The following is a 12556-nucleotide window of genomic DNA, read 5'->3' as shown; positions in this document are numbered from 1 at the left end:
GTTGATACATATGTACTCGTCCTCTTTAATATGTAAAGCGACGCTAGATCGTGGAATTATTCTTAGTGGAGACCACTCTGTCAGTCTAAAAATAACGCGCTTTTTTTAAAAATTGAGTTATATCGCATATAATTTTTAATTAATACTTTAATCTCCTATAGCGATATACATATATCCCTAATTTCTTTTGTTAATCGCATAACAAATATACATGTATATTAATTTAACAATTGTTGATTTAAAATAAATATTTATACAAGTAGCGGAATGAAGCGGGAATCTTTATGGGTCGCTGCTCGGCTAAATTTAGATATCTATTTATTTTCACATCTCTATTGACTCGTTTGTAATTGTCGAAAGTTTCCCTTTTTACGGACCCCCCTCTCCCCCGGACGTGGACGTTTCGAGCTTTATCTCGTCCGCATCGCGCGGTGAAACGAAACTTCCTGCGTTACGTTTACGCGAAAGATCTCCAGAGATATCATCGCGCTCTTGTTAACGTGTATATATATATATGCGTGCATGAAATATAACAATTCGCGGCGATACGCTCGACGGGTTGCTCATTGTGCGGCCGTTTGACATAGTGGTAGTGGTAGGTGCCCGAGAGATGAGACGGGTAAACGGGCTGTCTCCTAGCTAGCTGGTACACATTGTGCCAGTGGTTGGTCTACAACGGAGAGAGAGCAGACAGCGGTGCAGATACCGGTGACGGAGGAAGTGGGCTTCATTAAGTAGCGGTGGTGGCGTCGACGGTGGTGGTGGTGGTGGTGGTGGTGGTGGTGGTGGTGGTGGTGGTGGTGGTGGTGGTGGTGGTGGTGTTGCTGCTGCTGCTGCTGCTGCTGGTGGTGGTGGTGATGATGATAGCGATGGAGTCGGTGGAGGTGGTGGTGGTTTGCTAGTGCTGGTCTTCCACCGGTACGCTGGTGGTGGTATAGTGAGTGCACGGCATATTTCGCTTCTCTTTATAAGAGTTCCCAGTATCACGTATCTCGCCGCTATACTCTCACGCAGGCGAGAGAGAAGAGAGGCGGCTAACACCTTCCTCCTACGTACTCGGACGCGAACTGTCAGAGGTGTCCGCGCGCGGACCTCATTCTCGCTCACTGCCGGCGCGCGTGTCCTCCTCTTCTTACGCGGCGTTTTCCTCTTCTCTTTCTTCTTTTTTTTCCTCTTCTTCTCAATCCCCCTCGACTTCCGCAAATGCCGTCCGTCGACCTGCTGTCCGCCAACGTGATCGCGTACGACGAAAAGTGCGTGTCCTCGTCATCGGCGCCGGTCGCCGCCACGTAAACGTTTCTTTTTTCCTGCGGAGAAATAAAAAAACTAATATATATAGCGAAAAAAAGCCGTTGTGCGAATCGTCATTCACTGCCCTGCGGATAAATTTTCTGCGTGCGCGAACCAACACGGAAGAGGAAGATCGTTCCTCGCGCGTAAAGGATTGCTCCGAAGTTTGTGCGATCGTGTTCAGCGAACTTTTCAAACGTTTATCATCGATACTATTCGGATACCAGGTAATAATTTTATCTAATAAAGTTCTCAACTTAATTAATTAATTAATGTATATGTATTTGTTAATACTTTGGTCAATTAAATATGCAACATAGTGCAAGATGTTAATATTCTAAAATCAATTACAAACTTTTAATTAAAATAATACATTATTCAATTTTCAAGTGATGTGATATGAGAGAACATTTTCTTTCTCTTGCACTTATATATTATTCTTTTCTTATTTCATTCTTGCTCATTTGCGAATATTCTAACATTTCATATATTATGCATTACGTATTTATATTTTTATTTATTTATATTTATGTTGTATTGAATTAGAAAGCAAAAGAAAGACGATTATTCTTAATTGCAACTCTTGTACGTCTATTTCATACAAGTCTATATTACGACGTTGCTTACAGAATGTATCGCGTGCTACTTTTTCTCATCTCCATCTATGGAAGCATTCGCGGAATGCAATTCCCCAACAAAGGGGACTTACCTCGTCAATATCATCCGCGTTTCTTAATGTACGAGGAGCCATACAATATCGAGTTCAAGTATCACAATTACGAGCAGATGAGCCGCTTTCTTCGCGCGACATCCCTTCGATTTCAAAATCTCACCGCTCTGTACTCGATAGGAAAGTCGGTGAAAGGTACGGATTCTCTTATATATATGTGAAGGAATGCGGTACGAATACATCACATACTTTCGGAGATAAAAAAACACTTCTGTAGACACCGCATCGATTTCGATAAAAAAGAGAGCAGCGCACTCTTCCTGGAAAAAAATATTTCAAAATTTATAAATGTTTTATGCAACTCTGTGTGTTTGAAGACAAAAAAAATAGAGAGTATTATAATCAAGCGACTTACTCGTGCGACAGGTCGTGATCTATGGGTGATGGTCGTCTCGTCGTCGCCTTACGAGCACATGATCGGAAAGCCTGATGTAAAGTATATCGCTAACATACACGGAAACGAAGCTGTGGGACGCGAGTTAATGCTGCATCTCATTCATGTACGTAATTATCAGGTGTTGGAAATTCCGTATCACGTTACTCCCAATGACAAGCACGTAATACGACGTGTATATTTTTCATCAGATCATTGCGTCATTTCCTGCGAAGATAAGAGAGATTTTACATATATATTCGAATCAGATTTTATGTATTAAAATATTGTGGCCATCTGTGCTCTTATAGCATTATAATATTAATAACGCGTGTAAAAGTACAATTGATAATAATTTTTATAACATTTATAATATAATATTAATTAACACATATAAAAATATTAGCTACCTTAAAATTAATAATAATATTATTCTATTTTTGTTCAACAAAGATGACACAAATACGTTTCGAGATATAATCCTTTCTCCTTTTCTTCCCTTTTAGTCCCTCGTGACATCGTATGGATCAGATGCATATATTACATGGTTATTGGATAACACGAGGATCCATATTCTTCCGTCAATGAACCCCGATGGCTTTGAAGTTTCTAAAGAAGGACGCTGCGACGGTGATCAAGGCAGGTTAGATATTTGTATAGTTTTTTAGTCTGTTCAATTTAAATTTAAAACATATAAAAATAACAAGATAAATTATAGATTATAGATAATACGGTTGACAACTCTTCCTCGACATTTCTCTGAAAAAAAAAAAAAGAATATATTTCGACTTGAAATTTGCATAAAAAAAAGATTCTCCGCTCTCGACGTTTCAAGACTTAAAATAACTTTAAAATAGCCACCTTGTATTCAGAACTCGTCGACACATATCGAGCGGTTCCGTTTCCGCTGAAGACGCGAGCGAGGAGAAAAGAGAAGAAAAATGCCCCTGATTCTCTCATATATTCTCTACGACTTGAATAGGTATAACGCGCGTGGCTTCGACCTAAACCGCAACTTCCCGGACTACTTTAAGCAGAACAACAAAAAGAGCCAGCCGGAGACCGAGGCTGTCAAGGAATGGGTCTCCAAGATACAGTTCGTCCTCTCGGGCAGTTTGCACGGTGGTGCTTTGGTAGCCAGCTACCCCTTCGACAATACCCCAAATTCGCGTAAGTTGAAAATCTCTCGTCGATCTTGTTTTTTTTTTTTTTTTTTTTTTTTTTTTACGATTATTGTACAATTATTGTGCGCCGAGCTAGTTAAAGTGGCGCGATCGTCCACACAGCCACAGAATTATTATTATATCATTCTCTTTGCGAAATAATGTTGAAAAAAAGAGGGAAAAAGGCGTTACAATTTTTTCGAGTGCCTTCCAGCAACGTATCTCGATTCCGAATTCCGTTAACGTTCCGTTTATGTAAGATTACAGACAGCTATGACTATAACTGCGCGTAGCTCTGAAGCTGTCATGATATTATGTAAACTTTCATGCCGTCAGGAATATGTCGATCAGCGCCACTATGTGCAGGTATTGTGCAACGCATGATTATCTTACTGTTAGCGTTCAATAATCAGCGACATTATCATTTACTCGAGAAATATAATAATATATATATATATGCATATATGTAATTATTTTTTAGTTACATCTTTGATATCTTTCGATAAAAGATTGGTGGATGTAATAATTTTGTGAAGGTAAATGATAAAGTCTACGGTTTCATACGCGGAACTTGTAGAAGAAGAATAGAAGAACTGTAGAAAAAATAGAATAGAAGAATTGTAGAGGAAATTAATAGTTTCACTAGCTCTCGCGATAAATAAATAACTACGCCGAAAAACCTATGAAAATGAAACACATGATGAAAATGACACGCTTCTGGCACAAAATGCATGTCCTTATACGGCCTGGCTCTAGCAAAAATAATGCAACAAGATGGAATATAATTCGCGACACAATAATAAAGAGGAGATGATTTCTCGTGTAAAAGGGAAGGATAATTTTGAAAGGTTGAAACGAAAGAGATAGAATTATGAAAGGGAAAAAAATATCCTAAATTTTTCAGAGACTTTACAGCCTGTAGATTACACGAATCATCTTCAAAATCGATCGGGAGAGATATGGATGATTATATCGTTGAAACGCAAAACAGTGACAGTCTCACGTAAAGAGAACAGTGTTTCAGAGTTTCACGTCGACGCCGAGTATCTCGCCGGACGATGACGTGTTTCAACATTTATCGTTGACGTACTCTCGAAACCACGGATCCATGTATCAGGGATTACCGTGCTCGCCGTCCCAGCCCGCATTTAAACGCGGAATTACTAACGGCGCCGAGTGGTACCCGCTTACCGGCGGAATGCAAGACTTTAACTACGTGTGGAACGGATGTATGGAAATTACCTTGGAACTTTCTTGCTGCAAATATCCGCCGGCCTCGGATCTGCCGCATTACTGGGAGGAGAATCGAGCGGTGAGTCTCGCGGAATACGTTTAAAAAATATATCTCTTGCAAGATTTACACATATCGTTCCTCCTATAAAAATTTTACAAATAATAAATATATAAATAACTTAGAATTTTTAAGGCTTATATAATATATAAATAAAACATGAAAATATAAATCTCACTTTTAAGATATTTAATTGGAAAAGATTTATCGCGATTATTAGCAACAATTCTGGTATCGCAAATTATGTGAGACTCAATTATTCGTTAATTACGTAGTAACAAAATAATTAATAATCTCTAGAGATCTGCGAAATTTATCATAATGTTATTTCCTTATCTTTTTAGTCCTTAATCAAGTTCTTGGCAGAAGCTCACAGAGGCGTTCACGGTTTCGTTGTCGATGAAAATGGAAATCCCATTGAGAGAGCATCGGTTAAAGTGAAATCACGAGATGTCAGTTTTTCGACGACCAAGTACGGCGAATTTTGGAGAATCCTGCTACCTGGTGTTTACAAGTTAGAGGTATGTTGTAATCTTTCAAATACGCCACTTTCTTATCACTAAAACAAAATCGAAGATAAAATTTAAAAAAACAACGCTATTCATTTGATACATTATTTTGAACGATACATTTATTTTGTATCAGGTATTCTCGAACGGATATATACCTCGCGAAATCGAATTTGTGGTAATCGAACAGCATCCGACGCTCCTCAATGTTACGCTTTACTCGGCAAAGGTAAGCAATGCACAAAAAATATAAATAAAAGCGCAATATATATATTCGCGATTTTTTTTCCTTAATATATATTCTGTAAACTATCTTTCATGTTCGTCGATTTTAGCTCCTAAAGTTCATTTTATCAAAAAAGATTAGTCACGGAATCTATCATCAAGTGTCAATCGACATGTCTTTCTTTTATATATTTTATAAAATACGTTAAAGTTCTTTATATCCGAAACAGAGACAGTACAACGAAGAAAACGGATCTGTTTTGTATACCGGGAACACTGGCGGAAGGCCTTATCCGCATCGAGACCATACGTTGCCCTACCGACCACAATCCGGAGTTAATACCGCGGCTGATGCCAACAGCGGTATCTTCTCGTCTATCAGTAACGGATTTAACACCTTTGTGACCAACCTTTTCGGATAGTCTCGTGAAATATACCGCGCGCGAAAGGATGAATATATTTAATTATTTATTTCTCTTCTATATAATATATTATCTTGTGTATAAAATAAGATAAAGGAGTTTAGTCTAATTCGTGGCTACGGAAAGCCGCGGTAAAGTGCGAACAGAATTCATAATCCGATTAATCGGCAAAATACTGCCAAAATAACTAGCGCGAACACTATATTGCACGTTTAAGTCTGATATAATCTCTCTCTATATATACGTGTTACGAACTAACTTCATTTATGGAAACTCGTCGAACGTGTATTGAAAAAAGAGGATACTTTCTATTGTATTTATAAAGGCAGAAACGCGCGACTATATATTTTCACTTTATACAATCAGCAATACCTAATATAGGAAATCTAGTGCTTACGGTACCTACAGTATCTAAGTGAACTTGTTGTGTATAGGAAGAATAATATCGATCTATAATCACCAATTAATTCTCCAATTTAGGTGATAAATTTGTTGTTCATTATTAGTTGTTTTCTCCGCTGTTTACGACAATGACGCTAAAATACAATTGTCAAGTAAAAAAAAGAGAGATAACAAGAGTGTGTTTATGTTATTCCTTAAACTGCGTAATCGTCCGTACGATAGCCGCAATCCACGCCGCCGCGGCGAATGCGCCAGCATCCACTTCCGTCAAGTACCGAGCTTGTTTTACGTAACTAGCTCGTCCTGCTCTATAATCAAATGCGTATAACGTACGCTTTTAATAAATTATAAAGTATAATTTTAATCCTCCTGCATTTTTTTTATAGAGCTCTCTAACTTCTGACGCGTACAGGATAGTTATTTTTTTTTTAATATTTGCGTGTTAATCTATCGTAATTTTTATACTCACTTGGGTTTCATATTTTTCGTAGAATCGCATCCTTTCCATGCCGCCGCGGCTAATCTGTCATAAAAGTTGTTCGGATATTCCTTCAATAGTCTTTCGTACATCGTACACACCGCGTCCATCGTATCGATCTAAAAAAATATATCGATTTAATAAAAACTTATAATTTTATGCTATATTTAAATATTACATTTTCGGGAGATAATGAATTATTTTTTTACTGTAATAAAACTACCAGTACACAGTACTCTATCGCTATTAATAATAATACATTAACGATGTGCATGAATACAAACCATAGTCCTGTCTCCGGCTTTTGCTTTCCCATATTTTTCTAAACAATTTAATCCGCCGCGGAACGCGCAAAACCAAACGTGTCGCAAGTTCTCCTCTTGCTTGGATAAAACCAGCTCCTTCGCACCAGTCGTAAAGAATAAACAATACAAAGCTCCGGATGTTCCGCCCATGTGTTCCTCCGCTATATTCGCTATTTCCGATAACAACGCTGCTGGATGCGACAGGGATAAGTTGTCCAAATTATTCAATATACCTATATAAATATACAGAAGATATTGTAGTAAATGTATTCAACAGATTTTACTTAATATTATTTTGCAAATATATAAAAAAAATACATATATATAAATTTATTATATATATTATATATTATTTATTTATTTAGTTATTATAATTATAATTTTTGAATAAATAATATATATATATTTTTTGAATAAATATTAAATAAATGAAAGAAAAGAGATAATATATACCGTCGGCAAATCTTTTCAGCGTCGAACCGCAATCTCCGTCTCCGCAACCGCGGTCCAGCTCGTTAAGATAAGCCTCTAGCTCGACAATATCCGCACATGCATTTTCCAAACACGATTTGATGAGACGTTGCTCGCGTACGTTTAAAGATATTCCTATCTTCTCTGCTTCCTTCTTCTCCGCTACTTTAAACGGGATGCGCGTGATAGTCGAAGGGATGCTATAGCTGCAACCGGGCCAGCAAGGTGCGGTCGTTTCTTCGTCAAGGCACTTGACGAATACATCCCCGTGACTTTCGGTTAGCTTGAGCAAACTCACATGTATACCGGCGCTATTCAAAGATGTCATTAAAACACCGGAATAGACGCGAACAGGCTCAATCTTCATATTTCCTGTATATCAAGGGAGAAAAAGAGACTTAATTATTATTTTAGATATATAATAAAAGAGAAATTATCAAAATAGAGTGAGTTAAATAAAAATAAAAAATTTTATAATTATAATTAAAAGATTATTCTCTCACAAGGACGACAATAAACGATTCGATAGACGTTTATTATCGAAGATTCGCAATTAAGCTGTGTTGTTTGTCAACGAATATAATTTAATTAATATAGTATAATTAATCCGCCAAGCTTTAAATGGTCCGTACACGAGAGAATTAAGATAACGTTACTCACGAAGCTGAATTACAATCTCGTGAACGACGATCCCTTGCTCCAATTGACTTAAAGCACCGAAATTGTTAACCATTACCGCGACCGAGTCATTAGCGACCAAAGATAAGGCCTCGCAAATGCGTTTCAGCATTAGCGTCACCAGCTCGGATGCGGACCCGAGCTTGATTCTCTCGTATCCCGCCTCCCCGTGAACACCCATTCCGCACTCTATCTCGTCCTGTGCAAGCTCGAACATGAGGCCTTGACCTGCATTCAATTTTCTCTCGGTACAGAGTGATTCTAAAATAAGCCGTGTAGTAGATATGGACTCTCTCATCGGTATAAAATTAATTTCCCTTTTTTTAGTAAAATATCGATACATAGTCTTTGAGCTGTCGGCGACTCCTCCTTCGCTAAGATTACTAACATATACATATCTCTTCGAGATATTTCGAAAAGACTATGATTAAGAAGCATACAATAACGATGAGAGAGTAAACATTCGAAAGTAGCTGCCCAGTGTAGCGATACTTATATTTATGTACGACAACAATGTGTGGCTGTCTTGTCTCGAGTGTAACGGTAACTTAACTTGTCTCTAATTGTGTCGCATTACCTGGTAAAGCGCAGGCTGATAGCCCGATCCCGTACGTCGCTGTGTTTAGCGAAACGTTTCGCGCAATTTCTGCTATCTCGGCCAGAGAAAGCCCCTTTTCAGCGAAAGCGCCCGCGATTTTGATAACGAATAACATGCCCACCAGCCCTCGTTTACCGGCCACGCTCTGCTCGTTTGCGGGAATGCTGCAGTCATCGCCGACGATTATTTCCTCCACCTGAACTTGCAAATACCCATGTTAATAGCTCTCTCATAACTCACTCTCTTTTCTTTTTTTCTTTTTCTCTCTTGTCCATTTATTTATACACAGAAGAACGGAGGTTCTTATCACCTTGATGCCGGCTTGCTGGGTCTGCTTGATCGCTATCCCGAAGTTCAGACAGTCTCCCGTATAATTAGGCACCACGACCAGAATACCAGCTGAAAGAAAGGAAAAACGATAATGTGACGTTATAATGAAACATTTTTTATAAACGACAAAATAAGCGTACGAGATAGAACCTTTGTTATTTTCTGCAATGCACCGAAGAGCGTGCGTGATATGTATAGACGGTGGTGCCGCAAAAATAGATCCCGCTACGGATGCTGTCAACATGCCGCTTCCGACGAAGCCTAGAAAGAATTTTAAATAATATTAAATAATGCCGCGTGAATAAAAATCGACTGAAATCTACGTCATGTGGAAAAAGATTTGTATTTTTATTTCAAGATTTGTGTGTGAAAATGATTTCATTTCGTATAACTTTTGCTCAAATTTAAGAATTTTTTAAAGCACTTTAATAATTAAAATGTGAAATCGCGAGAGAAAAAGAAAGAAAGAGAGGATTAAAAATACTATTAATGACAATTTTAATTTTCTTACAAGGAAGATACTCTTCTATTCATTTTGTTTGAATAAAGATATTTCGATTACGAAGTTTTCAGCAATACTTGAGAATAGAGGTGTAAAACGGCGGCTTAATTAACAGAGAATTAATTACCTGCGGCAAATGGCTCGTGTCCGCTGCCGCCACCGCAAAGCAATGCCACTTTGTCTTTACGATCTCTGCACTAAAAACAAACAAGTGAATCGCATTTGAACGAATTCGTATTACTATAACAAAACAAATGATTATTTTCAATTATTATCGAAAAATTTGATCTCTTCCTCGCGATCTTGACACAATCATAATTAAATGTTACATTAAAATTCTGTTCGGCAAAGACAAATTCGAACTTAAAATAAAAAAGATTTATCGTATATTATTATATTACCTTAAATTTATATTATACTTTATTATATTATTTTCTGTTTATTACATCATTTTTGAATTTTTTTTACTCATTTATCTGAAAAGAGAGGTTTATTATTGCTTTTCAGATAAATGAATAAAAAAATAATATTTCAAAGATGGTATAATAAATAGAAAATATATAATATGAGAGAAAATAATACAAAATTTAAGTTATAATATAATGTATATTTTATCAAATTTAGATACGTCCCTATTATTGTTCGCGTTATATATATTTTATTCTTATATCATCTGTGAACCTGACCTTATAATCGAACACAATAACGGCGCTAATTGAAGACGATAGATGTATAACTACTATATGAATGTGAAAGCGTATTTATATTATTTATACGTACATCTGGCGACAATACGACTCCGTGGGATGGATGATGCTCTAATCGCGGATACGCATAAGATAATCCCGATAGAGTTTCCGATACAGCGTCGTCTAACGAATTAATCAAATTCTTCGCTGTCATTTTCGACGTGATCTATATAGTAAAATCTATCTATATATACTAATCCGAACGAATCGGACATGAGCGGACGACCGCGTCGATCTCTGCTTTAAGATCGCCAGGTTATCGGAAACACTCGCTTCTTCGAATGACGCATCTGTCGTTTGATAACAGAGATCTACGAACCGGATGACACGATGGAACTGACGTTTATGGCGTTTAATTTTCTTTGCGCTCGCTCGCGTCGAGTCCGGAACGGCGCGATTTACGTAACACTTGCAGAGTCGAGCGTTTCTTCTAGATAATTATATCATAAATCTGTAAAAAGATACACGTATAAGCTTCATTGTTACAAACCTTGTAGCTAATTTATTGTAGTTAATTCCTTGTCAAAATAAATTCAACATTTTCTTTTTTAATATTCTCTTCCTCGCGATCTTATAATATAGTCATAATTAAATGTTACATTAAAATTCTGTTCAGCAAAGTCAAATTCAAACTTAAATTAAAATAAAAATTACTTTATTATATTATTTTTTATTTATTACATTATTTTTTTTACTCATTTATCTGGAAAGAGAGAGAGAGAGAGAGAGAGAGAGAGAGAGAGAGAGAGAGAGAGAGAGAGAGAGAGAGAGAGAGAGAGAGAGAGAGAGAGAGAGGTTATTGCATTGTTTTTGAGATAAATGAATAAGAATAATTCAAAGATAATATAATAAATAGAAAAAATATAAGAGAAAAAGTAATATAGAATTTAAGTTGTAAAACTTAATTTATATATTATATCTAAATATATAATACAACAATATACATTCTCGCGAGAGACGCGGAAAGAAAGTTTTTTGCAAGAATTCACGCGCACAATTACATTGATTATACTGTTTAAATATGAAATTTGACTCTTAATGACATACCTCATCGCAAATACTTTCCGACTCGTCATTTCTACCGAATAATATTTCATAATTATCTCCTTTACATTCCTGCCTCGTCGATTCAAACGTGCAAATGGCCGGTTGAACCTAAACTTTTTCAACGTCAGAGTGGCGACCTCTTCCGTCAATCGCGAGAAACGCCAGATATGACATTAGGGTCCGTTCTCATGTGTTCAAAATGATTTCAAGTACGCTTTTCAAACAGCCGTACCGCTTTTTCATTGGTGGACGGAATCCCGAAATCACGTTGAATATAGGAACAAACTAGGAGCGAATCTAAGGCCGGTATTCATAGTCCGTTCTTATATTTAAGATCGTCTTAAGATCTCGTTTAACAAATCAAATGTTCGCATAGCATCTCTTGATTGGTTGAACGAGATCTTAAGACGATCTTAAATATAAGAACGGACTATGAATACCGGCCATAGTCTGTTCTCATTTCAAGACCGTCTTAAGTAATGTCTTACAGTGGGTCCACAATACGTGATTTAAGCCCTAAGCCTTAAGAAATTGACCAATTACAGTCGAGTTTTCTCCTCATACTTGACTGCGATTGATCAATTTCTTAAGGCTTAGGGCTTAAATCACCTATTGTGGACCCAGCATTAAGCCTAGTCTACAATAGAGTCGTAAGGTCGTAAACGTAAGAAATTGACCAATCACAGTTGAATTCGAGGAGAATAATCGACTGTGATTGGTAAATTTCTTACGTTTACGACCTTATGACTCTATTGTAGACTAGGCTTTAGATTGTACTTAAGACATTCTTAAATATAAGAACCGACTATGGCTGGTATTCATAGTCCGTTCTTATTTCAAGACCGTCTTAAGTAATGTCTTAAGATGCAAATACGGCTCTGTGATTGGTTAATCGCATCTTAAGATTGTACTTAAGACATTCTTAAGGGCCAATTTCACCAACATCGGTTAACTTTAACCTCCGGTTAAACTATATCTTTGTCTCGTTTCAGA

The 12556-nt window shown here is 37.0% G+C and overlaps 2 protein-coding genes across 5 annotated transcripts; one reads left to right on the top strand and one right to left on the bottom strand.

Moving 5' to 3' along the window:
* The first annotated feature begins 1301 nt into the window (after positions 1-1301).
* On the top strand, positions 1302-6009 carry LOC145945973 (carboxypeptidase D). 2 transcript variants are annotated; one of them, XM_083055295.1, is made up of 10 exons: positions 1302-1517; positions 1920-2155; positions 2387-2520; positions 2900-3036; positions 3376-3563; positions 3893-3922; positions 4573-4868; positions 5192-5368; positions 5493-5585; positions 5812-6009. In XM_083055295.1, the coding sequence occupies exons 2-10, from the start codon at positions 1921-1923 to the stop codon at positions 6001-6003; spliced, it is 1482 nt and encodes a 493-aa protein (XP_082911421.1). In that variant the 5' UTR covers positions 1302-1517; position 1920; the 3' UTR covers positions 6004-6009. The 2 variants fall into 2 exon arrangements, with proteins under 2 accessions (XP_082911421.1, XP_082911422.1); XM_083055296.1 differs by lacking the exon at positions 3893-3922.
* On the bottom strand, positions 5209-11671 carry LOC145945971 (triokinase/FMN cyclase). Of its 3 annotated transcripts, none has more exons than XM_083055293.1 (11): positions 11564-11671; positions 10548-10967; positions 9895-9964; positions 9416-9526; positions 9246-9334; positions 8915-9131; positions 8320-8598; positions 7642-8031; positions 7168-7421; positions 6875-7002; positions 5209-5348 (listed from the first exon to the last, which is right to left on the bottom strand). In XM_083055293.1, exons 2-11 carry the CDS (start codon positions 10668-10670, stop codon positions 5345-5347), a joined length of 1665 nt encoding a protein of 554 aa, XP_082911419.1. In that variant the 5' UTR covers positions 10671-10967; positions 11564-11671; the 3' UTR covers positions 5209-5344. The 3 variants fall into 3 exon arrangements, with proteins under 3 accessions (XP_082911419.1, XP_082911417.1, XP_082911418.1); XM_083055291.1 differs by lacking the exon at positions 5209-5348 and adding an exon at positions 5461-6713; XM_083055292.1 differs by lacking the exon at positions 5209-5348 and adding an exon at positions 5461-6713 and having other exon boundaries at positions 8320-8565.
* Positions 11672-12556: the final 885 nt, after the last annotated feature.

Source organism: Prenolepis imparis, unplaced genomic scaffold (assembly GCF_030444845.1).
Source record: "Prenolepis imparis isolate NDT839.2.m4 unplaced genomic scaffold, iyPreImpa1.0 SCAF_15, whole genome shotgun sequence".
Lineage (NCBI taxonomy): Eukaryota > Metazoa > Arthropoda > Insecta > Hymenoptera > Formicidae > Prenolepis > Prenolepis imparis.
Note: the sequence above shows the minus strand (reverse complement) of the source record. Positions and strands in the feature narration are given on the sequence as shown.

Excerpts from the sequence above, each read along its gene's own strand:
- LOC145945973 (XM_083055295.1), top strand. The coding sequence starts at position 1,921 with ATGTATCGCGTGCTACTTTTTCTCATCTCCATCTATGGAAGCATTCGC. Across the intron at positions 3,564-3,892 it reads CGACAATACCCCAAATTCGC|GAATATGTCGATCAGCGCCA; the intron begins GTAAGTTGAAAA and ends TCATGCCGTCAG. Across the intron at positions 3,923-4,572 it reads ATCAGCGCCACTATGTGCAG|TGTTTCAGAGTTTCACGTCG; the intron begins GTATTGTGCAAC and ends TAAAGAGAACAG.
- LOC145945971 (XM_083055291.1), bottom strand. The coding sequence starts at position 10,670 with ATGACAGCGAAGAATTTGATTAATTCGTTAGACGACGCTGTATCGGAA. Across the intron at positions 9,132-9,245 it reads CCCAGCAAGCCGGCATCAAG|GTGGAGGAAATAATCGTCGG; the intron begins GTGATAAGAACC and ends TTGCAAGTTCAG. Across the intron at positions 7,003-7,167 it reads AAGCCGGAGACAGGACTATG|ATCGATACGATGGACGCGGT; the intron begins GTTTGTATTCAT and ends ATATTTTTTTAG.